At 41.6% G+C, this 25,237-nt stretch overlaps 1 protein-coding gene across 5 annotated transcripts in view; it reads left to right on the top strand.

Annotated features, from left to right (window-relative positions):
• HECTD1 (HECT domain E3 ubiquitin protein ligase 1) overlaps positions 1-25,237 on the top strand; it is a 95,084-nt gene that overhangs the window by 15,377 nt on the left and 54,470 nt on the right. For 3 of the 5 annotated variants that reach the window (XM_074955813.1, XM_074955810.1, XM_074955808.1), the window contains exons 3-10: positions 16,391-16,625; positions 18,080-18,307; positions 20,966-21,247; positions 21,450-21,738; positions 22,798-22,874; positions 22,982-23,080; positions 23,775-23,889; positions 24,243-24,417. In XM_074955813.1, coding sequence (XP_074811914.1) covers positions 16,391-16,625; positions 18,080-18,307; positions 20,966-21,247; positions 21,450-21,738; positions 22,798-22,874; positions 22,982-23,080; positions 23,775-23,889; positions 24,243-24,417 — 1,500 coding nt within the window. The remainder of the gene's footprint in view (positions 1-16,390; positions 16,626-18,079; positions 18,308-20,965; positions 21,248-21,449; positions 21,739-22,797; positions 22,875-22,981; positions 23,081-23,774; positions 23,890-24,242; positions 24,418-25,237) is intronic. The other 2 variants (XM_074955811.1, XM_074955809.1) reach the window with 1 other exon arrangement.

The raw sequence follows: 25,237 nt of genomic DNA, 5'->3' as shown, positions 1-25,237 counted from the left end.
TTTGAGAATAGTGGATTGGATCTTTTAATACAGAGCCCTCACAGGTTTCATGAGGCACTCCAGCATATGGAGGAGGAGTCAGCTAAGACTAGTCTTCATGTTTCATGGTCAAAGACAAAACTGCAAAATCTAGGAACAGGTCCACCCACGACTCCAATCTCTTTGAACAACGAAACTGTTGAATCAGTTTCCAGCTTTTGCTATCTGGGTTCTATACTTACCAGCTCCTCCAAATCTCACACGGAAGTTCTCTATTGAATTGGCATCGCAGCATCTGCCATGGGCTGTTTACAGTGGATATGGAATAAACATAATCTCTAGTATGACAGCCAACTTCAGGATTTATTCAAGCTGTATCCTTCCCATACTGTTGTACGGCTGTGAAACATGGACATTACGCTGCTCAGACTGGACAAAGCAGGAGCCTTTCCACACAAAATGTCTGTTTTGTATTGGGCATAAACTGGAATGACTTGATCTGTAATGCAGATGTTTATGGTCGCTCGGGTCTACAGATGACTGGGACCATTGTTCGCAGGCGGCGCCTTATGCTTTTTGGAAATGTCATGAAGATGCCACAAGACGTTCCAGCGAATGTCATTCTCCGGGTGGCTTGTAACATTTGGGATGAAACTCCACCAACTAAGGGGTGGAGGCAGCCCAGAGGAAGACCCCCTATTACATGGGTTCACCAAGTCTGTTCCACTGTCGAACTTCAGGCCGTCAATCCTTTGCAGTTGCGCATGAACAGACCAAATGGCGAACAATCACTGTGGCCGACTGTCTGGCTAAGCATTGAAGAGAGAGAGGATCGGATGCAGATACCAACCGCACAGAGTTCTACTCACGGCATCCATCTTGGGCAGTCCAGGAAGCGCAGCGCACTCGGGGCTGGCAGCCAGTAGCTGGGACTGGGCAGCAGGCCGGAGAGTGGGCTGTTCAGCACTTGCTCGCCATGCCGCTTCCTGTCCAGCAGCTCGGGCCCCTCGGGCACTGCCAGTGCTATCATGGCTCTGCCTGGCAGCACTGGCCACGCTTCTAGTCCCAGGCCTGGCCCGGACCGCTGGCTCCTGGGCACCAGGGCCTACCCCTGGCCACAGGGATTGGAGCGGGCAGGTCCCCAGTGCCCCGCTGTGATGGAGCACTCACTGCTGCTGCCATGTGCTGTCGCTCACAAGCCCCCAGGAGCAGCATGCGATGTGTTGCCCCTTCCTCCCTCCGCACCGCCCCTTCTCCTCTAAACCCTGCCCTCGCGCTGCCCCTCACCCCAGTCCCCAGCCTCATGCTGCCTCTTCTCTGCCCCCCCCCTTGGTCTATTATCCCCCCCCCCCCCCCCCCCCGGTGCTAGTCCTTGTGAGATGGCTTGCTGCTCATGTGCAGATGCAGATACAGGTAAAAGATGGCTAGCAGGTCGGATCGTGAGTTGATCCTTGGGGATGCGGATCCACATTTTTGTATCTGCGCAGGACTCTACCCTGGTGTTCCATGACTCCCCTCTGAGCTCCCAGGCTGCTTCCTCTCAGGGGCCTGGTTTGTCAGTCTCTGTGTTGAAGGCTGGTCTTCAGTATGGGGAGATCGACACTACTGCAGTCGATGCATATGGAATCATTTTAGCGGGTCTAGTGAAGATCTGCTAAATCGACGGCAGAGCACTCTCCAGTCAACCCCAGTACTCCAACTCTCTGACAAGAAAAGGAGTACTTGTGGCACCTTAGAGACTAACACATTTATTTGAGCATATCTTATCTGAGAAGAGTAAGGGAAGTCGACCGGAGAGTGTTTCCCATCGACGCAGCGCAGTGAAGACTCCGGGGTAAGTTGACCTAAGCGATGTCGATTCTAGCTACGTTATTCATGTAGCTGGAGTAGCATAACTTAGGTCAACTTGCCCCCGTAGTGAAGGCAAGCCTTCAATAGCAGAAAGGAGCACTGTTCCAAAGATGAGGCAAGATGCAGATTATTTTCTCAGGCACCTAGCAAAAGGCAGAGGAGTTGTCATGACTCACCCCGGGTTCCGTCAGTGAAGGGTCATAAGACTGAAAAATACCCATTCTGCTACCCCAGTTGAGATGTCAATGACAGCGTGTGCAGTACTCTCTAAACCTAAGGACTTCACTGCCCATGGTGCCAGCCTCTTGGTATTTGGTGCTTCCACATGGACTATGTTCTCATCCGTAGTGGTATCCTTCTAGTTTAGCGTGCCTGTGTGGTAGCTGATGCATGCAGGGTTACCAACCACCTCAGCACCCAAACAATATATGGTGCTGAACAGTCTCTCAGTTGAACTGGTATCAGGGTTATCTCTGCTGGAGAAACGTAGGATCAGAGGAGTGGCGTTTGGGATTCAGCTGGAGCTGATGGGAGTGGCAGCGTCATCTGGATCCCTCTTTCTGCCCTAGTCTGCCCAGGACATCCCTCAGGATTAGAAGAAGATCTGGAGTCCAAGAAGATGGTGGGGATGGCAGCCATGGTGGTGAAGTTTGCTCCAATAGTCTTCATCTGTTTTTTCTCTATTTTCCCACCAAAATCTCTTTCTTTAATGACCCAAAAGGGGAGTAACGAGTGTAATACCGATCCCCTCATTATTTTGTCCACCAGTTAGGTTTAGTGTTTGAAACACCAGTTTTGGTTCATTAATTTCCAGTTTCACACCCTCTGTTTTTTTACCAAGGATGATTTTAATATGGTTCTTGAACCATTGGTAAGCCCTTTTGTTTAGACTAATTCAGTCTTTGTCTCCTTTTCTCAACAACATTTGTTGTTGTAGGTTATTGTGACACCTTAGGAATGTTCACATTACTTTTTTACAGTTGAGCTCACAATTAAGGTAAGTTTGTGTGCCCAGTTATCGCATCAGAGGTCATGATGATTCCAGTCGTCTGACATCTCTAGGGAGGTCCAGGCAACAATCAATGATCTCCCATTTTAGAGTAATGACCTCTTCACCAGTGAGACTGATATAGCCCTCCATACTTCAAAATATTCTCGGGCAACCCTTGACTCCTTCGGGTTCTGTCGCAACTCCTAAAAGGAAGTAGCCTCGACAAAGTACTGTGGTCAACCACCAAGATCTTGTATGTCAGTGTGGAAGAAGCAGAGATTTCACCAAGGGCAATCCTCTGCTTCTTCCTTGACAGCCTCACAATTTGGGGCTTCAAATAGTGAGCCAGTTTGATGCCAGTGTCGGGTTCCTGCTTGGACCACCACAGGGTCTCTTTTGTTTTACTCCTTCCTCCATCCTTTGGCAACAGTCTGTTCTATTTTCAAGATTCTTGGGGTGGGATTATCTGGGGATCATGAGCAAGTGGTATTCCATTCAATTCCAGTCCCCTCTGTCCTTTCCTTGTCCCTTTTCAGGGACCTTTCTTCTGAGAGACTGTTAAAGTAGGAGATAGATTCCCTGTTGCAATTAGGAGCAATGGAGGTGTCGTCCTTGGAGTTCAGAGGCAGATGTTTTTATTCCCACTACTTAATCCCAAAGAAGAAAGGGGTTTGGAGACCCATACTCTATTTTTAACTTCTCAACACCTTCATCTGCTGTGTCAGATATAGAATAGTGACCCTAGCTTCTATAATACCTTCATTAGATCCCATGGTCTGGTTTGCAGCTCTTGGCCTGCAAAACACCTATTTTTGTATCTTTGTACCTCTGGCACATGGATTCCTGGTAGGAAAATTTTACTGCCCGCACAGAATCCTACCCTTTGGCCTTTCTGCAGGTCCAGGACTTTTCATCAGTTGTCTGTTGGTAGTGGCAGCTCATCTAAGGAGATGAGGAATCCAAATATATCCATACCTAGACAACTGGGTAACTAAAGGAAGATCACCACAACAGGTGATCAGCTTTTTACAGACAATCCTGAAACTCTCTTCCTCCCTAGGTGTCAAAGTAAACCGAGAAATACACACTGACTCCACTCAGAGCATCATTCATAGAGCACTTTTAGACTCCCCATCAGTGAAGGCCTACCTACCACAGCAGAGATTTCAGACTATATTAGACCTCATCTATCAACTTCATGCCCGTCCAAGAATGCTACTGAGGACGTGTCTCAGACTTCATGGGTACGTGGCTGTGTGCTCTGATGTCATGTCACTGAAGCATGACAGACTTCACCTTCCATTCATGCAAGAGCGGTTGAGATTATTGTACCTGCCCAGCAGGCACTGAATGAACATGATGGCCACAGCAACACAAGAAGTCATTAAACTGGTGGACAGAACAACTTTAGGTATGCAACAGAGTTTTCTTCTCCATGCTCCTAGCTACAAAGAAGTTGGTAACAGAGACCTCTACTCAGGAATTGGGGCTCATTTGGAGCAACTGAAAACTCAGGGACTGTGGCCTCTCAGGAAATCTGCTTGCTCATAAACGTTTTGGAACTCGGCATGCAAGATTATCCTGCCTCTTTTATGGGGATCAGCAATTCAAGTGTTGACCAACAATACCACTCTGAACCCTCAGAATGTCTGTTTAGATAGCACTATATCAACAGATGGGGGCGCAAGATCATCTTCACTTTGTCAGGGCATGCGGCTTTGAGAGTGGTATATTCTATACCTTTCCAGTCTTCAGAATACACTGGCAGACCATCTCGTTAGGGACTTTTTTGAAAACCTTGAAGGGTCTCTTAAAGATATTCACACAGAGCATCTTTTCCAAATGGGGATTCTCAAAAGTGGACCTGTTTGCAACCAACCAGAACAAGAAATGCCAAACTTTGTGCTGCAGTTGAGGAGTGAGGGGGGGCACAAGCCCAGACTTTGACAGATGCTTTCCTCATCTCTTGGACAGTGAGATGGATGTATGTGTTTCTGCTGATTCCTAAGATTCTGAGGTTCCTGAGGAAACTGAGACAAGGTACAGGGCAAATGATCATGGTAGCCCCAGCATAGGCCTCAGGCAGTTAAGGTGTTGGGTGGGGTCTGGTTAACTTAATAACATAGCTGCTGATTACTTTACCCATTCTGCCTGACATTTTCTCCCCAAATATCAGTCATATCCTACACCTGAACCCAGCAGTTTTTTCATCTGATAGCCTGGATGCTGGCAAGATGATATCCACTGAAAGAAGCTGTTCAGCTGGGATTGAGAATATTCTACTGCAGGAGATGAAAATCTTCAACCATATTGATTTACAGAGCTAAATGGAAGAAGTTTTCTATTTGGGCACCTTTAGTATCAACTTTCTCTCCTGATAGCATCAGTATTATCAGTACTGGATTATTTGCTAGAGCAGTCTTTCCATCAACTTGGTTAGAGTCCATCTGCAGCAATATCTGCAAATCACTGTTGTTCAGAACCATGCTGTATTTTCACAACCCACAGTATTAACATTCCTGAAGGGTCTCATGCATGTTTTTCCCCTAGTTTGAAAATCCACCTTCTTTCTAGAATCTTAATAGCAGGGTTGTGTGCCCCCGCTTTGAGAACCCTTAGGAACCTGTTCTCTTTACCACTTGTCAATGAAAACTGCTTCTCTGGTGGCCATTTGTCACAAGATGTCTGGCCTTGTTATGTGAAGTAGGTCCTTCTCCCCTGTGCCAGAGCAGGTACTCCCATTTGGCCAATTAAGAGAATGGGGCAGCATTTGGGGGTATAAAGGGTCAGGGAGTGACCTGGTGAGGTGGAGTTCTAGTGAGTCAGAGCACACTGATTCAGTCAGGAAGGGCAAATGAGAGCTACCAGAGACCAGGGGATTGGAGGAGTCCTGAAAGGAAGCAGAATGGTTCCTGGGAGAAGGCTGAAGGCAGGAGAGCACCAAGAGGGGTTTGCTGGCTGGCATCCCCGAGCCAGGACTGGAGAGCGCTTGAAGGCAGGAGGAGCAGCAGAGGGAGTTGCCTGCTATCTCTAAACTGAAGCCAAGGGCTGGAGGCAAGGGAACAGTGGGGGAACTTTACATGCTGATGTCTCCAGGGCCAGAAAGCAGGACCCGGAGGACCTGTGAGGGGGCCAAGAGGAGTGAGGGATGCTCCATTGGCAAAGATGCTCTCAGTAGAGAGGCTGTGGGGTTCCGACTGGTCGGAGTTGGGTTGCATTCCATTTGGAAGAGCTGGGGTGGCTGTCCTAGTACAACGACAGGAAAGGATTGATAGAGTCCAGGTGTGGTCAAAGGCATTGCCTGTGGTATGTGGGGAAACAATCGTTGAGATGTCTTGAGTTTTAATGACTGCACTGGGCTGGGGTGAGAAATGGACTGTTTGGGACTTCTGTTACGGATTATTTGGACTATGTTGTGGTAATAAAACAGTCGGAAGGATGGGTAGTACTGAGACCAGAAAGCCTGAAGTGAAGTTATTGAGCCACTTTAAAGGGGAAACTCCTCTGGCCTGTAAAAGCTTCATCTTCACTAGGGGGCTTTGCCAGTATAGCTTTGTTACAATTCAGGGCAACTGCATCTGTATTTCCCCTTTTTGTCCAGCAAGGACACCCTCTCTGGGCTCCTGGTTTCTCAGCCATTCACCTCTCTTGGGTGGAGATTTGTATGTCTATCCGTCTTGACCAGGGTATTTTCAGACTGCCCAGAACCCTGCCTACACAGTGAATTCCCCCGGATAGTCAGACTGTCTAAGCAGGCCTGCTTTACTTGTCTCTTCTGAGATGTTAAACAGTGTAATTGCCACAGTTAAGTTACCACACAGTTGTTTCAAAGCAAGCACATTTATTCTTAAGGTAAAAGCATTACAGATAAAACCTATTAAAACAATAAAAGAACATACAAGTATGCTAATAAGCTTACCAGAGATTACCTCAATTCCAGGAAGGACTCTGGTCAGTGAACAGTCCTTCAAACCCCACCAAGGAGTTTTTCTGTAGTCACATCTTCATAACAGCTGTTAGCTCAGAACAAGCACACTCATGAATGAGAGTCTCTCCTTTATCCAGTTTAGGATTTGAAGAGATCGAATAGGTAATGAGCCAGGGAGTGGGCTTCTCATCAAGGCGCAGCTTTGAAAGAATGGATCTAAAGGAGGGGAATTTGCATTCCCCTCCTTCCAGGTGTATTCTACTTACACTTAACTTTGTTTGTCCAGCGTGCTGTTTCAGAGAGTCCTTTGATGCTCATAAAACATCCTAGGGTTTATATTAGCCATATCTCCTCCTTCAAATTACATACTATTCCACAATAATACATAAACATTTGCAGTCTTAATACAAAGAAATCCTAAAGTACATACACTTAATAAGGTTTAACTTAATTCAGTAAGATTTATCCAGGATATTGCAGAACCTTGTCATACCTGTCACAAATTCTGCGGGCAAAGGTTTTGTTTAAACTAGCTCTGAGCTTCGAGTTGCAGCGAGGGGGCAGAAGGAGGGGCCAACCCTGGAATAGTGTTTTTCTCCAGTATTCAGCCCCTGTCATTGGACACTCACAGAAATTACCAAATCCATTGTCTCTAAAGAGACAGTATACACAGCAGCTTGTTGGCTCAGCTGAGGTTTCACGCTCTAACATATTGCACTGGAAGAACTTATAGTGAAACCAAGGATAAGTTTATTACAATCAGAGATTTAAGTGATAATAAGCAAATGTAATCGAAACAGGAAAAGTTACAAATAAAACAAAAAATAGCATGCTTCTGAGAGACTGAATGGAAGCTTAGCAGTCTGTCTCTGTCTTATCTACAAAATATGTTAAGTTTGAAGAAAACGTATTCGTTCGCTTTCAAGTTAAAAGTTCACATTCAGCTAATTGAAAACTTTTTAATCTACTTATTAACTTAGTGATTTAAAACTTTAGGGGGGATCTTTGAACCACTTTAACTATGAATTGGTCTTGTACTACCTTTGTCCCGGGGTGCATCACACCTGAATGTAGTATGTGTGTGAGACAAGGAAGATGAGATAATATCTTTTATTGGACCAACTTCTGTTGAAGTTGTTGGTGAGAGAGACAACTTTCTTCAGAGTTGTTCGTTTGCGTGTAGCATGTATATCTTATCTGCTTCATGACATGACTCTGTGCAAGCAGTGAAAAATTTCATTGGGCTTTTTTGCCTCCATACCTTTTTTTTTTTTTTTTTTTTTTTTTTTTTTTTTTAAATTATGTATTCTTAAGACTTGTCTTTCTGTGTCTGATTTTGATCAATTAAAGTTTGGACCCTATCTCTTAACAGAATTTAGTGAGTGTGTGTTCTCTCTTTATATAGTCTATATATGTTTATATAAAAATTGTAGGCTGAACTTTGATCTCTCTTTAAAAGATAATGGAAAAATTAACTTCTAAAATTACTAAATGGGTACTGCATTAAAATATATAACGAATGCTGATGCTCAAAAATGAGTGGACTAGATATTTGTAGAATAGAGCAAATATGTATGAGTGAATAATCAATTTACAAATTGAAATGTACTAGAACAGGGAATGAATAGATTTATTCAGTACATTTCATGCTACAAGAATAAACACATTTTGTGGAGTTTTGCAATCTAGGCTATACATTTCATTTACAGTGGCTGCTTTATGCTGCATGGGTGGGGTGGGGAGAGGAGTGATTCCTGAAGCTCTTTGAGTTCTACTAAATGCATTATGTTTTAACTCCTCTTTCTTAGTTTTGCTTATCAGTTTGTACTGCCCTCTTTTTAATAGTTTGAAGTGTTTCAGCTGTTCTGGCATGTTTGTGCAGCGTAGTGCTCTCGCCAACTGTCTGATTGCCAGTATTGTTTCACCAAACTAAAAAAGACACAACTATGGAGCGTTAAACACAGGCAAGGAAGAGAAAGCAGAGAGAACTAAAAAATTGAGGCAGGTGGAGAAAATTGTAGACAGGGCATTGGAGGACTTTTAAACAGGGTAGATTGATTTAAAAATTGTAATCATGTTTTTCATTTGTACTTTTTATCTATTTTCTAAAAGAGAGGTTAATTTTCATCAGTTGGTAACCATTACCAATAGCCTTTACATGAAAGACAGTGTATCATCCAGGTTAGCAAAAAGATCACACTATATTTATTTATTTATTTAAGCAATTCTATAGCTTAACTTACATTTATTCAGTTTTAAATTTTTACATTTTTTGATTGTTAGAATATGGTGAATGTGATGCATTTCTTATTTACTAGATTATTTTTTACTTGTGATTTGTGTTAAGCTCTATTTGGACTGAATTTCAAATTCAATTAAAATCACAAAAATAGGATTCTAATATTTTTATGAAATTAAGCCTCCAAGGTATTTATGTGCCAGATATGCTAAACATTCATATGCCCTTTCATGCTTCGGCCACCATTCCAGAGGATATGCAGCCATGCTGATGATAGGTTGTGCTCGATAACAATCCAAAACAGTGTGGACTGACGCACGTTCATTTTCGTCATCTGAGTCAGATGCCACCAACTAAAGGTTGATTTTCCTTTTTGATGGTTCGGGTTCTGTAGTTTCTGAATTGGAATGTTGCTCTTTTAAGACTTCTGACAGCATGTTCTAAACCTTGTCCCCCTCAGATTTTGGAAGGCACTTCAGATTCTTTAACTGTGGGTTGAGTGCTGTAGCTATCTTTAGAAATCTCATATTGTACTTTCTTTGTGTTTTGTCAAATCTGCAATGAAGGTGTTCTTAAGTAGAACAGCCTATGCTGGGTCGCTATCCGAGACTCCATAACACAAAATATACGGCAGAATGCGAGTAAAACCACGGAGCAGGAGACATACAATTCTCCCCCAAGTAGTTCAGTCACAAATTTAGTTAACGCATTATTTTTTTAATGAGCGTCATTGGGATGGAAGCATGTCCTCTAGAATGGTGGCCAAAGCATGAAGCATACGAATGTTTCGCATATCAGGCACATAAATACCTTGCAATGCTGGCTACAAAAGTGCCATGCGAGCGCATGTTCTCACTTTCAGGTGACATTGTAAATCTCCTGTAAATGTAAACATGCTTTTTGTCTTAGTGATTGGCTGAACAAGAAGTAGGACTGAGTGGACTTGTAGGTTCTAAAGTTTTACATTGTTTTGTTTTTGAGTGCAGTTATGTAACAACATTTTTTACGTTTTTGGAAGTTGCACTTTCACGATAGAGATTGTGCTACAGTAATTGTATGAGGTGAATTGAAAAATACTATTTCTTTTGTTTTTTTACAGTGCAAGTAGTTGTAATTAAAGTATCAAGTGAGCACTGTACACTTTCTATTCTGTTCTAATTTAAATCAGTATATTTGAAAATGTAGAAAAACATCCAAAAATATTTAGAAGAAATTTAAATTGAGATTCTATGATTATTTAACAGTGTGATTAAAACTACGATTAATCACGATTCTTTTTTTTAATCGAGTTAATTTGTTTTGAGTTACTCGCTTGAGTTTACTGCGATTAATTGACAGCCCTAGTATTTATTTCGTTAAAATATTAGAGAGGTCTTTAGTTATTTCCAAACTGAGTATTGGAGCCTGTAGCAGAACCCAAGCACTGTCCCAAGGGAGCCTCTGGTAGTTTTCTTCTCCAAAGGGATTTTGACCCAAAGAGATTGTTTTATCAATTCCATCACTTCTAATTTCTTTACAGTCTACCTCGTCATTAATATACAGTGCTTCACTGCCACCTTTACCTTTATTTCTGTCTTTCCTGAACAGCACATACCCTTCAATACTTGTACTCTAATCATGACTACTATTCCACCATGTTTCTGTTATCATTATAATGTCTAGTTTCACTTCCTGCACCAGTCATTGTAGTTCCTCCATTTTGTTACCCAGGCACTTTGCATTGGTGTACAGACATGTTAGTTGTTTCTGCTTGGCTTCACCCAGATTCCTCACACACTTGAGTATAGTCATTCTACTGCTAGTATTGCCTACCTTACTGCTTCATTGGTATTAGCATTGTCTTTCCTTTTGATGTCCATTCTCCTACCCTCTGTTGCTCCTTTCTCCATTGCTGTATCCTCTCTTACTTGATTTTCCTCCTGTTCAGTGTTAGAATCGGACACGGAGATTACACGAGTGTCTCCCAACCATCTCTGAATTTCTAGTTTAAAGCTCTTTTAATCAGTTATGCTAACCTTCATCCCGGATGTCTGTTTTCCTCCTTACGCAGATGGAGTCCGTCCCATGAGCACAGTCCCATGTCCGTGAATGCCTCCCAATGGTCCAACATTCCAAAGCCCTCCTTACGGCACCACTGCCTGAACCATCTGTTGAACATCATAATCCTGTCTCGCCTTTGCTCTCCTCCTCTAGGGACAGGTAGAATCTCACTGAAGATCACCTGAGTCTCCATTTCTTTAAGCATCTTCCCAAGCCTGGCATAGTCTCCCTTAGTGCATTCCAGTAAGAATCTAGCTGTATCATTTGTTCCCATGTGAAGGACAATCAGTGGATTCTTTCCAGCTCCCATTAGAATCCTCTTCAGCCTCAGGTCCACATCCCATGTCTTAGCTCCCAGCAGACAGAACACCATTCTATTCTCTGGATCAGCTCTGGTGACAGGCCTGTCTGTCCTTCTTAGTAGGGAGTACCCAGTCATGTAGACCTGCATCTTCCTGGTATTGGTGCCATTCTCCAGACTTCCCCCTTCTGTTCTTTCTGGCTGCAAGCCTTTTGTCTTTTTCTCTCAACTGCAATCTTCTGAGCTCATCCTGTATCCTCGTAGGGCTCCGGACTCTGGCTATCTCCATTGACTCGTCTCCTCTTATAGGTCTAGCAGCTCTTCTCTTCTTCCTGGCCCTCACACCTTCTGTTACTGCCTGCTGCTCCACTGGTTTCTGATATCAAAATGGGTAAGAGTCCACTGCAGAATTTCATCACGTAATATTTGGGGGGAAAGAGCACCAAAAATATAACACTTAGACCTTTTTCATTGTGCTTTAAAAAGGGAATGATAAAACATTAAAATAAATAAAAAGAGGTGATTATGGCTAATTTTGTAAACTAAAAGCTATGTCTGTAATTATAGAATCATAGAAATGTAGGCTGAAAGGGACCTCCAAGCAGACATTTAGCCCAACCCACTGTGCTCTGTCAGTACCAGGTATACCTAGATCATCCTTAACAGGTGTTTGGCTCACCTGTTCTTAAAAATTGCCAGTGATGAGGGTGCCTAGCACATCATTGACAGGTGCTTATCCAATCTGTTCTTAAAAAAACTCTAGTGATGATGATTCCACACCATCCCTTGGAAGCCTATTCCAGTCCTTAACTACCCTTATAGTTAGAAAGTTTTTCCGAATATCTAACCTAAATATCCTTTGCTGCTCATTAAGAGCATTACTTCTGGTCCTACCTTCAGTGGCCATGGAGAACAATTGATCATAGTCCTCTTTATGACAGCCGTTAATATATTTGAAAACTGTTACCAGATCCCTCCTCAGTCGTCTTTTCTCAAGACTAAACATGCCCAGTTTTTTAAATATTTCCCCATAGTCAGGTTTTCTAAATGTTTTGTTGCTTTTGTTGCTTTCCTCTGGTTTCTCTCCAGTTTATCCACATCATTCCTACAGTGTGGCACCAAGAACTGGGCACAGTACTTCAGCTGAGTAGAGTGGGTCATTTACTTCCTGTGTCTTAATATAACACTCCTATTAATACACCCCAGAATGATATTCACCTTTTTTGCAACTGCATCACATTGTTGACTCTCGTTATTGATCCTCTATAACCCCCAGGTCCTTTGGAGGGGTACTACTGCCTAGCCAGTTATTCCCCATTTTGTAGCGATACGTTTGATTTTTCCTTCCTAAGTGTAGTAGAACAAGTGTAGCACTTGTCTTTGAAATCAACAAGAATGAAATTCACCAGAGTCAGATCATTTCTCTAATTTGTCAGGGTCATTGTGAATTCTAATCCTGCCCTCCAAAGTGAAAATGAGGTAGGATCAGAGTCTAAAATAGGGAAGGAATAAGTCAAAAATTACTTAGACAAGTTAGATGTCTTCAAATCACCAGGGCCTGATGAAATGCATCCTAGAATACTGAAGGAGCTGACTGAGGAGATATCTGAGCCATTAGTTATTATCTTTGAAAAGTCATGGAAGATAGGAGACATTCCAGAAGACTGGAAAAGGGTAAATATAGTGCCCATCTATAAAAAGGGAAATAAGTACAACCTGGGGAATTACAGACCAGTCAGCTTAACTTCTGTACCTGGAAAGATTATGGAGCAAATAATTAATCAATTTGCAAACACCCAGAAGATAATGTGATAAGTAACAGTCAGCATGGATTTGTCAAGAACAAATCGTGTCAAACCAACCTGATAACTTTCTTTTGACAGGGCAACAAGCCTTGTGGATGGGGGGAAGCAGTAGATGTGGTATATCTTGACGTTAATAAGACTTTTGTTGCTATCTCGCATGACTTTCTCATAAACAAACTAGGGAAATACAACCTAGATGGTGCTACTTTAGGTGGGTGCATAACTGGTTAGAAAATCATTCCTGGAGAGTAGTTATCAGTGGTTCACAGTCATGCTGGAAGGGCATAAGAAGTGGGGTCCCGCAGGGATTGGTTCTGGGTCTGGTTCTGTTCAATATCTTCATCAGTGATTTAGATAATGGCATAGAGAGTACACTTATAAAGTTTGAGGATGATACCAAGATGGGAGCCGTTGCAAGTGCTTTGGAGGATAGGATTAAAATTCAAAATGATCTGGACAAACTGGAGAAATGGTCTGAAGTTCATAGGATGAAATTCAATAAGGACAAATGCAAAGTACTCCGCTTAGGAAGGAACAATCAGTTACACACGTACAAAATGGGAAATGACTGCCTAGGAAGGAGTACTGTGGAAAGGGATCTGAGGGTCATAGTGGATCACAAGCTAAATATGAGTCAACAGTGTAATGCTGTTGCAAAAAAAGCAAACATCATCCTGGGATGTATTAGCAGGAGTATTGTAAGCAAGACATGAGAAGTAATTCTTCCGCTCTGCTCCGTGCTGATTAGGCCTCAACTGGAGTATTGTGTCCAGTTCTGAGCGCCACATTTCTGGAAAGATGTGGACAAATTGGAGGAAATTGAGAGAAGAGCAACAAAAATAAATAAAAGTCCAGAAAACATGATCTATGAGGGAAGATTGGGTTTATTTAGTCTGGAGAAGAGAAGACAGAGAGGATATGATAACAGTTTTCAAGTACATAGAAGATTGTTACAAGGAGGAGGGAGAAAAATTGTTGTTCTTTAACCTCTGAGGATAGGACAAGAAGCAGTGGGCTTAAATTGCAGCAAGGGAGGTTTAGGTTGGACATTAGGAAAAACTTCCTAACTGTCAGTGGTTAAGCACTGGAATAAATTGCCTTGGGAGGTTGTGGAATCTCCGTCATTGGGGATTTTTTAGAGCAGGTTGGACAAACACCTGTCAGGGATGGTCTAGATAATACTAATCGCTTGGCTACTCTCGCAAGTTACAGCGCAAAAAAGGAGCCCCGGGCGCACTAGCTCACTAACCGTCCACATTGGCAAGGCACATAGAGTGCTCTGACTCCGCAGCTACAACGCTGCTGGTACTCCACCTTGGTGAGTGGAATAACGTATGCTGCGCCCCCGCTGGAGTGCCGCGGCACCAGTGTGAAGGAGGTGTTGCATTACTGCGCTCTGATTGACCTCCGGAAACGTCCCATAATCCCCTTAAGTCAAGTGGCCACTCTTGTCATTGTTTTGAACTCGCTGTAGGAATGCAGATATGCCCTTTCAAAGCTCCGTTTCTGACAGCTGGCTGCTTATCTGCTCCGAGACAAAGGAACTATTACTGAGGAATGCTACTTGCTGTGAGTGAGTGAGAGAGAGAGAGAGGCCGGGGGGAGAGGGGAGGAGGAAGGGTGGCATGCTGACACACTCTCAGCCCCCCCCCCCAAACCCACTCTCTCTCCCTCCACATACACACAACACGCTCCCCACCCCCTGCATTTGAAAAGCATGTTGCAGCCACTTGCATGCTGGGATAGCTATCACAATGCACTACTCTTTGTGGTGTTGCAAGAGCTGCTAATGTAGCCACGCCAGTGCACTTCCAGCTGAGTGTAAACACTCGGCAGCGTTTTCCCTGCTGCGGTCTCCGAAGGCTGGTTTAACTCCCAGTGCTCTACAACTGCAAGTGTAGCCATGCCCTTTGTCTTGTCTAGAGTGCAGGGGACTGGACTAGATGACCTCTCAAGGTCCCTTCCAGTTCTATGATTCTATGAAAATGCTTGCAACTCCTTCCAACCACCTTCCACTCCATTATCTAGGTCATTAATGAAAATACTGAAAAATACTGGACCCATTACTGACCCCTTTTGGTACTCCACTCAATACGTCCTCTCAGTTTGACAGCAAACCATTGATAACTACTCTCTGAGTACAGTTACTCAACTGGTTGTTGTCCCTGGTTTGCTTATGAGAACGTCACGTGGGACTATGTCAAAAGCCTTACTAATATCAAGATATATCATGTCTCCAGTCTCCCCCCTATCCACTAGGCCAGTAAGCCTATCAAAAAAAGAAATCAGATTGGCTTGGCATGATTTGTTGTTGATAATTCCATGTTCGCTATTACTTATAACCCTATTATTTTCTAGGTGTTTACAAATTGATTGTTTAATAATTTGTTCCAGTATCTTTCCAGGTGTTGAAGTTAGGCTGGCTGGTGTGTGGTTTCCTGGGTTCTCTTTGTTCCCTCTTTGAAAGATAGGTCATTTGTTTGCCTTTCTCCAGTCCTCTGGGACTTCACTGGTGCTCCAGGAATTGTCAAAGATAATTGTTAATGGTTCCAAGATTGCTTTAGCTAGTTCCTTATGACCTGTAGGGTGAATTTCACCAGGCCCTGCTGACTTTAATAGCTCGAACCTACCTCAGTATTCTTTAACCTATTCTTTCCCTGTTGTGGTTTGTGTTCCTTACCTTTTGTTGTTAGTATGAATTATGTTAAGTGTCTGGTCACAATTTATCTTTTTAGTGAAGATGAAGCAAAATAGGCATTAAATACCTCAGCTGCCTTGATGTCATCTATTATTAGCTCTCCTTCCCCACTAAGTAGAGAACTTACCTTTTTCTTCATCTTTCTCTTGTCTTGCTCCTAATGTACTTATAGAACCTCTTTTTATTGCCTTTTATGTCTCTTGCTAGATGTGTAACTCATATTGTATCTTAGCCTTTCTGATTTTTGTCCCTACATGCTTATGCTGTTCTTTTGTACTTTTCCTTGGCAATTTGTCCACTTTTCCATGTTTTGTAGGATTCCTTTTTGATTTTCAGGTAATGGAAGAGTTCCTGGTAGAGCCATGTACTCCATGTATGTTATTAGTAGATGCCACTGCACTAAGCTTAATTGGACAAGTGAGTTAGTTTCGTTGCGAAACTTACATGGAAGATGTACCTGTGTGTGAAAATATGAACCTCTTAACTTGAAACTGTATGAACTATTGTAACATTGAGGAATTTGTACAGTAATTGATACGTAATTACCTCTTTCTACAGTTGCCCTCCTCGTACTTTCTTACCAGCACTCTGCAAGATTTTCCTTGATGAAAGTGCGCCAGACAATGTGTTAGAGGTAACAGCTCGTGCCATAACTTATTACCTGGATGTATCAGCAGAATGCACCCGTAGGATTGTGGGAGTAGATGGAGCTATCAAAGCACTTTGTAATCGTTTAGTTGTTGTTGAACTTAACAACAGAACCAGCAGAGACTTGGCTGAGCAGTGTGTAAAGGTAAGTGTTCTTAATAGATTTCTGCTTTCATAGAAAGTAGGATATTTAAATATTTTTGAAAAATCTGTTTATAATATGAATTTAAAAACAGGAATAATTTATTTTATTCAGTCTGATAAAATTGCTTGCTTGTACATTTATTGTCTTTGCTATCGATTTGTTATGCTAATGTTTCTGAAATTATTGTTCAGAAAAATCCCAAAGAATATAAAATGTGAAATCAGGAGAAACTTGAGGAATTAATGTGCGCGCGCGTGTGTGTGTGTGTATGTGTGTATGTATGTGTGTGTGTGTGTGTATATATATATATATATATATATATATATATATATATATATATAAATAGAAAGTTGATTTTTAATTTCATAGAACTGTAGAGCATTTTCAAAATACCAAAAAAAAAAAAAGGGGTTGGGGGGAGTTGCCTCTGATCAGAATAAGACAAGAAAATTAAGCTTCCGTTTGACACCTCTTGGTTTTATATTTTCTACATAATTAATTGTGGACTTCTGCTTGTCCTGTTACCCTAGCTATGATCTTAAAGCAGGCTTGCAAAATGGTCAAGAAATCTGACCAGCCCAAACAAATATATTAGGCTACTCTTATCATATAACTACTGCCAGTACAACTGCACATGGAGTCCCTACACACTCCAACCATACACATCTTTTCCTTGGAGTTGCAAACTCACATGTGCGCTCAAGGCCCCACTCCTCCCCCACAGTGGACTATCTCTTTCATGACCTGAAGAAGAGCTCTGTGTAGTTCAAAAGCTTGTCTTTTTCACCAGCAGAAGTTGGACTGATAAAAGAGATCACCTCATCCACCTTGACATGCATCTGACAAAGTGGGTATTCACCTACGAAAGCTTATGCTCCAATATGTCTGTTAGTCTATAAGGTGCAACAGGACTCTTTGCTGCTTTTACTCATCCACCTTGTCTCTTTAATATCCTGGGACCAACATGGCTACAACACTGCAAACAATGATCACTTCGGTTTTTCTCAAACCACTTTACCATTCGGTCACTCTTGAACTGCCCCAGGTTGTCCCTTGTTCATCTCCCCATCTACTTAGTCACCGTTCATCCCCTAACATCTGTTCTCTCCTCTTCCCACTAGATCTGTTAACTCTCAGCAGTTTCTCATCAACGCTTCTGTGTCAGCTGGGTCTGCTTAGGCCTGCAGCTGCCCCTTAGTTCATCTAGAGTCTTTTCCTGATGTGAGGCAACTCTTCTCCTGTCTGGTCCACATGGAGTGCCCATATGGATTCTGCTGTATTTACTCCCTTGCTTAGAGAGGGAGCACTGGAACTACTGGAAACTTTGAATGCTGTTGATGGAGGAACTGAATTTCTTTTGGTTTGCCCCCTCAGTCAGCTGAGGAGATGAGGAAGGAACAGTTGGCTAACTAGTAGTATGTATTTCATTACATTTCAATTTCATTATATTACAGGTGTTAGAACTAATCTGTACCCGTGAATCAGGAGCTGTGTTTGAGGCTGGTGGGTTGAACTGTGTGCTGACATTTATTCGTGATAGTGGGCACCTGGTTCATAAAGATACTTTACATTCTGCTATGGCTGTAGTATCCAGACTTTGTGGCAAAATGGAACCTCAGGATTCTTCATTAGAAATCTGTGTGGAATCCCTGTCTAGTTTATTAAAACATGAAGACCATCAGGTAAGCAATTTTTAACGATTGTTTATGTAGCGTGAGAGTTACATCATTATATTTTTAGTTTGCTATTAATGTAATGTACTCAGTAAAGTACAGGCTAGATGTTAATTATACTTTGCAGTATCCTACTTCAGCTGCTACTATAGATTAGTGAATGGATGACTTGTAGACATATGCTATTGTTGTTGGAAGGTTGAATTTGTTACAAATCAACAACTTAATTGTGCTTAACAAATCATCAGTTGGAATTTTTTGTACAGTTTCCATAAGGAAGGAAAAATTTGAAACTCTGAATCATTGTGATAGTTCTAATTTTTTTCAGTTGCAAGCAAGAGAACAAAAATATTGCTTGATGTTGTCCAGCTATATCTAGCCCATAGCTTTTATGGAAACAAACCCTTACAAGATCTCAGAAAACTTGCATGACTCTCTTCAAAGAATTTTCTTAAATAACAATGACTCTGAAATTTTTTCAACTCAGTCGTTGTAACATTGTATGTGACATTTTCTTGTCTAACCTGAAAGGAAAAATATCCATCATAAATAGTGGAAAATTATATTAAATATTCATTCTGTCAATTTATGTAATCTAAATTGGTGCTGCCCAGTGAGAAAGACATGAACTTGCTGAATGCTCTGTGTGTGTGTGTGTGTGTGTGTGTGTGTGTGTGTGTGTGTGGAGGGGTCAGCAGCAGCAGAATTACTTAAATTGGAGTTTTATTAACAGCTAATGCGAAAGTTTTAGTCATTGTAAGCTAACCCTAGGAGATGGGAACCTATCATCTTCTAACAGTAGATGAAAGGACCCCTTGCTCTGCATCAGATTGGGTGGTCACCTAGCAAATACTTAATCACTTAAAGCAGCCAACCTTCTATAGAGTTTGAGCCCTCCTTTGTTCAAGCCTTTATCATCCCCCAAACTGTTGAGTTTCAAGCACATCAAGACTGGGAAGCTGTGAACCCCATGCACCTGTGGTCTAAATTATATAGCTCATTTTTTTAAATCCTTTTGTAAGAATTACCTGTCAGAAGCATCTCATACCCTAATGACACACAGAATAGTTTAATTCCCAACTACGAGTCCATAATTAAAATGTGTCAATATCCTTGAGAATTGCTTACTCTGTTTGAAAGAGACCGGAGGAATCCTAAAAATATCTGTTGTATCTCATAAATTTCCCTATGTAAGGACTTTGTAAGGTTTACATATATTTTTACATAGAACTTTGCTAGGGAAATTTATATCCTTATCCTTGTTGATACACTTCTGGTTCAGGTCACTTACGGCATGGGAACAGTTGTTCTCCCAGACATGTCAAGGCAGGAGTTAAGACCAGAATAATTTGGCCTTGGGAACAGTTCATTCTAAATCTGTTCTCTTAAATCACCGGCTCTGTGCTGATGATGAGGTCTGATCATCCATGTTTCAGTTTCAAGTCACGGACAGGGAGCATAAACTGATCCTACTACCATACTCCTTACACTTTCAACAGTGACTCAGATCATGTTGTGCTAGAATCCCACTTGCAGTCTCTGTCACTTTTTTTGCATGTTTCTGAGCCCCAAACCGTATTCTCTTCCACACAAGCAGTCTGGATCACTCTAAGAAGGCTAGAGGAATGAATGACTAGTCTATGGGCGAGATGATACTCATCTAGATTAGATATATTCCTGGAAATATTCAGAACAACACCGAATGCCCGTAGCGTGAACCTAATATGTGAAATAGACTACGTCAGCCAAGGGGATGGCCACAATGCAGAACAAATGTGTACTATTCTGAAAGCAGTTACTTTCAGAGCAGTGACCTGCTGAGGATAACCATCGTCCCTCAGAATGAACAAATTGCATTTCGGTATTCAAATGTGTAAAAGGTGGGAAACTATCAACATTTAAGGAGAAACTTCTAGTTTCTTTGATAAACTACCAATTTTTTTTTTCTAGTGCTGTACTCATACATCTACTTCAAAAGTTTTTCTCTTTTTCATATATGTAAATGATGAACTGCGTTTTTGTTTTTCAGCAGCTTAGTCAAACTGCACTTTCTAGTGGGAGGTATAGGTAAAAGCACAGCTTTCATTGTTTCAATATCTCTGTTATGGAGATGTTAAAACAATTATAGGTACTTTAAAAACTGCTCTCAAATTTATTTTTATAGTTTAGGATAGCTAAAATATTGTACTTTATAATGCTGATGCTTTTCTTTAAAGCAGAGGTTCTCAAACTTGTTGCACTGAGACCCCCTTCTGACAACAAAAATTATGACACGACCCCAGGAGTGGGGACAGAAGCCTGAGCTTGCCACCCCGGGTTGGGGGGCCCAAAGCTCAAAGGTGGCCAAAGCCAAAACCCAAGGGCTTCAGCATTGGGTAGGTGGCATGTAACCTGAGCCCTGCTGCCCTGGGCTGAAGCCCATAGGCTTCGGCTTCATCCCCAGGCAGTGGGGCTCGGGCTTCAGCCCCCAGCAAGTCTAATGCCAACCCTGGTGACCCCATTAAAATGGGGTCTCAATGCACTTTGGGATCCCGACCCACAGTTTGAGAACCTCTGCTTTAAAGCACTGTTGCTTTATGCTTATACCATGAGCCTCTATTCTTCTTAAGTGACAAATCTTTATTTATTGGAAATTAATGGTGAGTATCTTACATACATCTTCCACAGGTTTCAGATGGAGCGCTCAGATGTTTTGCTTCATTAGCTGACAGATTTACACGTCGTGGAGTTGATCCAGCCCCATTAGCCAAACATGGACTTACTGAGGAGTTGTTATCACGCATGGCAGCAGCTGGTGGTATAGCATCAGGACCATCTTCAGCTTGCAAACCAGGTCGGAGCAGCACTGGAGCACCATCTACAGCTGCAGACTCTAAATTGAGTAATCAGGTGTCAACTATTGTGAGTCTGTTGTCAACCCTTTGTAGAGGCTCTCCAGTAGTAACGCACGTAAGAATCATTTAAATGCTACAGTTCTTCACTTTTTCAATATTTTTCGTTAAAATTTAAAAGTTATTTCTTGATATACTTTAAAAACCTCTATTTGTGATAAAAATCTTTGTGTGTTTTTTTTGTAAAGGAAAAAAGAAACATTTCATATGGAAATAAACCATGTACTTTCTAAAGTCCTATATATTTTTTTATTGTTCAGACTTTTAATTATTTCCAGGATCTCCTAAGATCTGAACTTCCAGATTCTATAGAAAGTGCATTACAGGGTGATGAAAGATGTGTACTGGATACCATGCGTTTAGTAGATCTTCTTTTGGTGCTACTGTTTGAAGGACGAAAGGCCCTTCCAAAGTCTAATGCTGGATCTACAGGCAGAATCCCAGGATTGCGTAGACTGGATAGTTCTGGGGAACGTTCTCATCGGCAGCTGATAGACTGCATCCGCAGTAAAGATACTGATGCACTAATAGATGCTATTGACACAGGAGGTAGGAAAAAAATATTTTGAAGACTGAAAAAGAAAATGAGATGAATGAAATATGCAAAGTCTAACTTTTATAGTGAATTAAATAATCTCAGAGTAAATAAAATAGTTGATATCTTAAAGCTCTTATCAACAATGTGAGTTAATTTACGTTGCTTAATACAGGCTAGTTCTTGCTGTTAACAGTCCTTGCTTTGGGCTAGATTCACAAAAGAACTTAGGTGCCTAACTGCTGCCTTGGGTGCTTAAATCTCAGAACCAGACCCCACTGGGATTCACGAAGCTGTCCCTGAACCCTGTGGGTGCCTAAACTTGTTCAGTACTTGAATATTTGCAGTAAAAGTTCCCTAAGCGCTTATGTTGCTGCCTCTGAGCATGCACACAGCAGCCCCATGCCAGGGGTTTGATGTATAAACAGAGTAAGTCACAAACTGGGTAAAGATAGGCATTCTTCCACCTACCTTGCTGGCGGGACCTGATCCAGTAAGCATACTCAGAACTTTCCTATCCAGTTGGGCCCCTAGAGATGAGCTTACACAAAATGGGGAGACAGAGGAACAGCTTTTTGCAAAAATGGCATAGGCACCTAGCACCAAGATGGGGGTTTGCAGCTGAGAATTCCAAGCAAAGGGAATCACCTCCCTGGAGCCCAGACTTCAGTTCCTGTCTCTCAGGCGGTGGAGCTTAGCATGTACTGTGGGGCTTGGCTCCTTCCATTGGCTTGCTGAGGTGAGGAGCCACCTTGTGTGCTGGCTTTTGTGAAGTGCCTGTTTCTCCCCATTCATTGTATAGGGAGAGTAGATGCAGAACTCGGTCTTTGTGAATCCTAGTGCTTTTCTAGACTCCTAAAAGTGTGGTGATGCTGAGAATCTAGCCATTTGTTCTTTATCTTTGATTCTCACAACTAAGACTTTCAGAATATTTTTAGAAATCTGTTGAGAATGTTTAAAGTTTGTTTAAAGACCAAAGAATAGTACATTGTTACTTTATTTATTGGAAATTAATGGTGTTGAATGTATTGTACTGTGCCTTTAATTAGTTATCTTGTACCTAATACTTTCAGCTTTTGAAGTAAATTTTATGGATGATGTAGGACAAACTCTTTTAAACTGGGCATCAGCTTTTGGAACTCAGGAAATGGTAAGTTCAATGTATTAACTGAAATTAAGTAATACAAGTTATTTAATTCTCTGTGCAAAGGGATGTATAAATAAGAAAACTAGCTTCTGTTTCTTTATATTTTATAGGTGGAATTTCTCTGTGAAAGGGGTGCTGATGTTAACAGAGGTCAGAGGTCGTCTTCATTACATTATGCAGCATGTTTTGGAAGGCCTCAAGTGGCAAAGGTGGTGTGAATTCAAACTTCTGTACTGTTTTTGAAGCAGAAATCATTTGTTGTGCATGTACTTTAAAAAGTTTCCTACAAAATAAGAGAAGTTCTGTGATATCTAACATAAGTGTGTTCTCAAATAGTTAAATTCAGCATGTTCCATCTCCACTGTTTGTACAATAGGACCTCCAAGTTAATAGCACCAGAGTTACGAACTGACCAGTCAACCACACATCTCATTTGGAACCAGAAGTACACAATCAGGCAGCAGCAGAGACCCTCTCCCCTCCAACCCCCACCCCCCACAAAAAACAGCACAGTACTGTGTGAAACATAAACTATAAGGGAAAAAAAAAGTAAAGCAGCATTTTTCTTTTGCATAGCTTTGAAACTTTACTATCTTAAGTCAATGTTCAGTTGTAAACTTTTGAAAGAACAAGCATAACGTTTTGTTCAGAGTTATAAACATTTCAGAGCTAGGAACAACCTCCATTCTTGAGGTGTTCGTAACTCTGAGGTTCTACTGTATTGGAAAGCTAGCTTCTGGTGCTGCTAGGTCAGTGAAACAAGTGTAAGTATCACATACCCACAGTGTTTTGCTGTTGTAGGTAGATTCATGAGAAGCCCAGGAATGAGCAGATTGATAATAGGGTTAATTATTGGAAAAGGAATTTTATTAGTTTTCTCTCTCAAAATTTGTTTGCCTCTAGACTCTCCTGCGACATGGTGCGAACCCTGATTTGAGAGATGAAGATGGGAAAACTCCTTTAGACAAAGCTCGTGAAAGAGGGCACAGTGAAGTGGTGGCTATTCTTCAGTCTCCAGGTTAGTGTGAATTGTTATTTCCTGACTCTTCTCTTCCAGTAGTATTGCTTGCATTTTTCTTCTCTTTATTTTCTCCTGGTGGAGGCATAGTGGAATAAAATAGTAACTGTTTGGGCATAAGCATCTAATATAGAACTCTTTCTGAGAGTTGTCCCATTGAAGTTTAGTTGTGCTTTCAGTATGTGGCCCTTAATTTGCCACATAGTGTGTTGCAAAAATAATCTTTGTTTTCTAGAAATATGTGTATGTGTGGTCAGGTTCCCAGCCATGATTGGAGATGGATATTTCAGTTTTACTTGTTGGAAAAAGATTGGGTCAGTAAATGTCTGTCCCAAAAAAATTACATTTTGCAGGTGATTGGATGTGTCCAGTTAACAAAGGAGATGAAAAGAAAAAGAAAGATGCAAACAAAGATGAAGAAGAATGTAATGAACCCAAAGGAGATCCAGAAATGGCACCTATATACTTGAAAAGACTATTACCTGTATTTGCACAAACATTTCAACAAACTATGCTACCTTCCATAAGGTAACAATTATTCATACCAATCGGTATCCATACATCTGTAGTGTGTCTATTAGTTATACAAACATTTGTGATTTAACTCAATACAAAATGTGAATAAGGCACTATTTCTTCAATAATGAGCTAAATCATCTGAAAATTTGATATTTGCAAGTGGCTAATGATCTTTTTTTAAAATGTGGAGACTTGGGGCGGAGAAAAGTGCTGCTGCACTCATCCTGGTACTTACTTTTCTAAGGGTAAAGCACATGTAACCTCAATAGTTTGATGTGAAATGTAATGAAAAGCAATGTGATAGAACAGAAATTTAGCCTTTTTGTTCCATGTTTTTGCTTGGGGCTTTTAAATATCTTTTTTTTTTTTTCCTCTGTAGAGAGAGGTAGGATTTACAGGTGTCTTGGAAGAAGTGTATTTTAGCAAGGGGCTTGGAGGAGAAAGCAGGGTGAGATGTGTCAGGCTGAGGGAGACTGCTCTGGCTTTGGGATGCTGCATGGGAGAAGTCCCAAAGAGTATTATGTTTGCACAATGCCTAGCACAATAAGCTCCTGATCTCAGTTAGTGTCCCTTGCTGCTACAGTAATACAGAAATCATAGTGGACTGGGAGAAGGACCAGAAGCGATGTCTGGTCAGATGGATTGGGCAAATAAAAATATACAAGAGCAAAGGGGCTAGGGAAGAGCTAGTTTAGAGAGCTTTGAAGGCCAGGAGAAACAGCTTAATTTGAAGCAGAAAGTAAGTGGTAACCAGTGAAGGGTACTGAAGAAGGAACAGGGCTTTAGTTGGAATGGCAGATAAAATTTCAGGAGCAGTATTTTGGACAGA

This window comes from Natator depressus, chromosome 6 (assembly GCF_965152275.1).
Source record: "Natator depressus isolate rNatDep1 chromosome 6, rNatDep2.hap1, whole genome shotgun sequence".
Taxonomy (NCBI): domain Eukaryota; kingdom Metazoa; phylum Chordata; order Testudines; family Cheloniidae; genus Natator; species Natator depressus.
The sequence above is the reverse complement of the archived record's forward strand: the minus strand, read 5'-3'. Positions and strand labels throughout refer to the sequence as shown.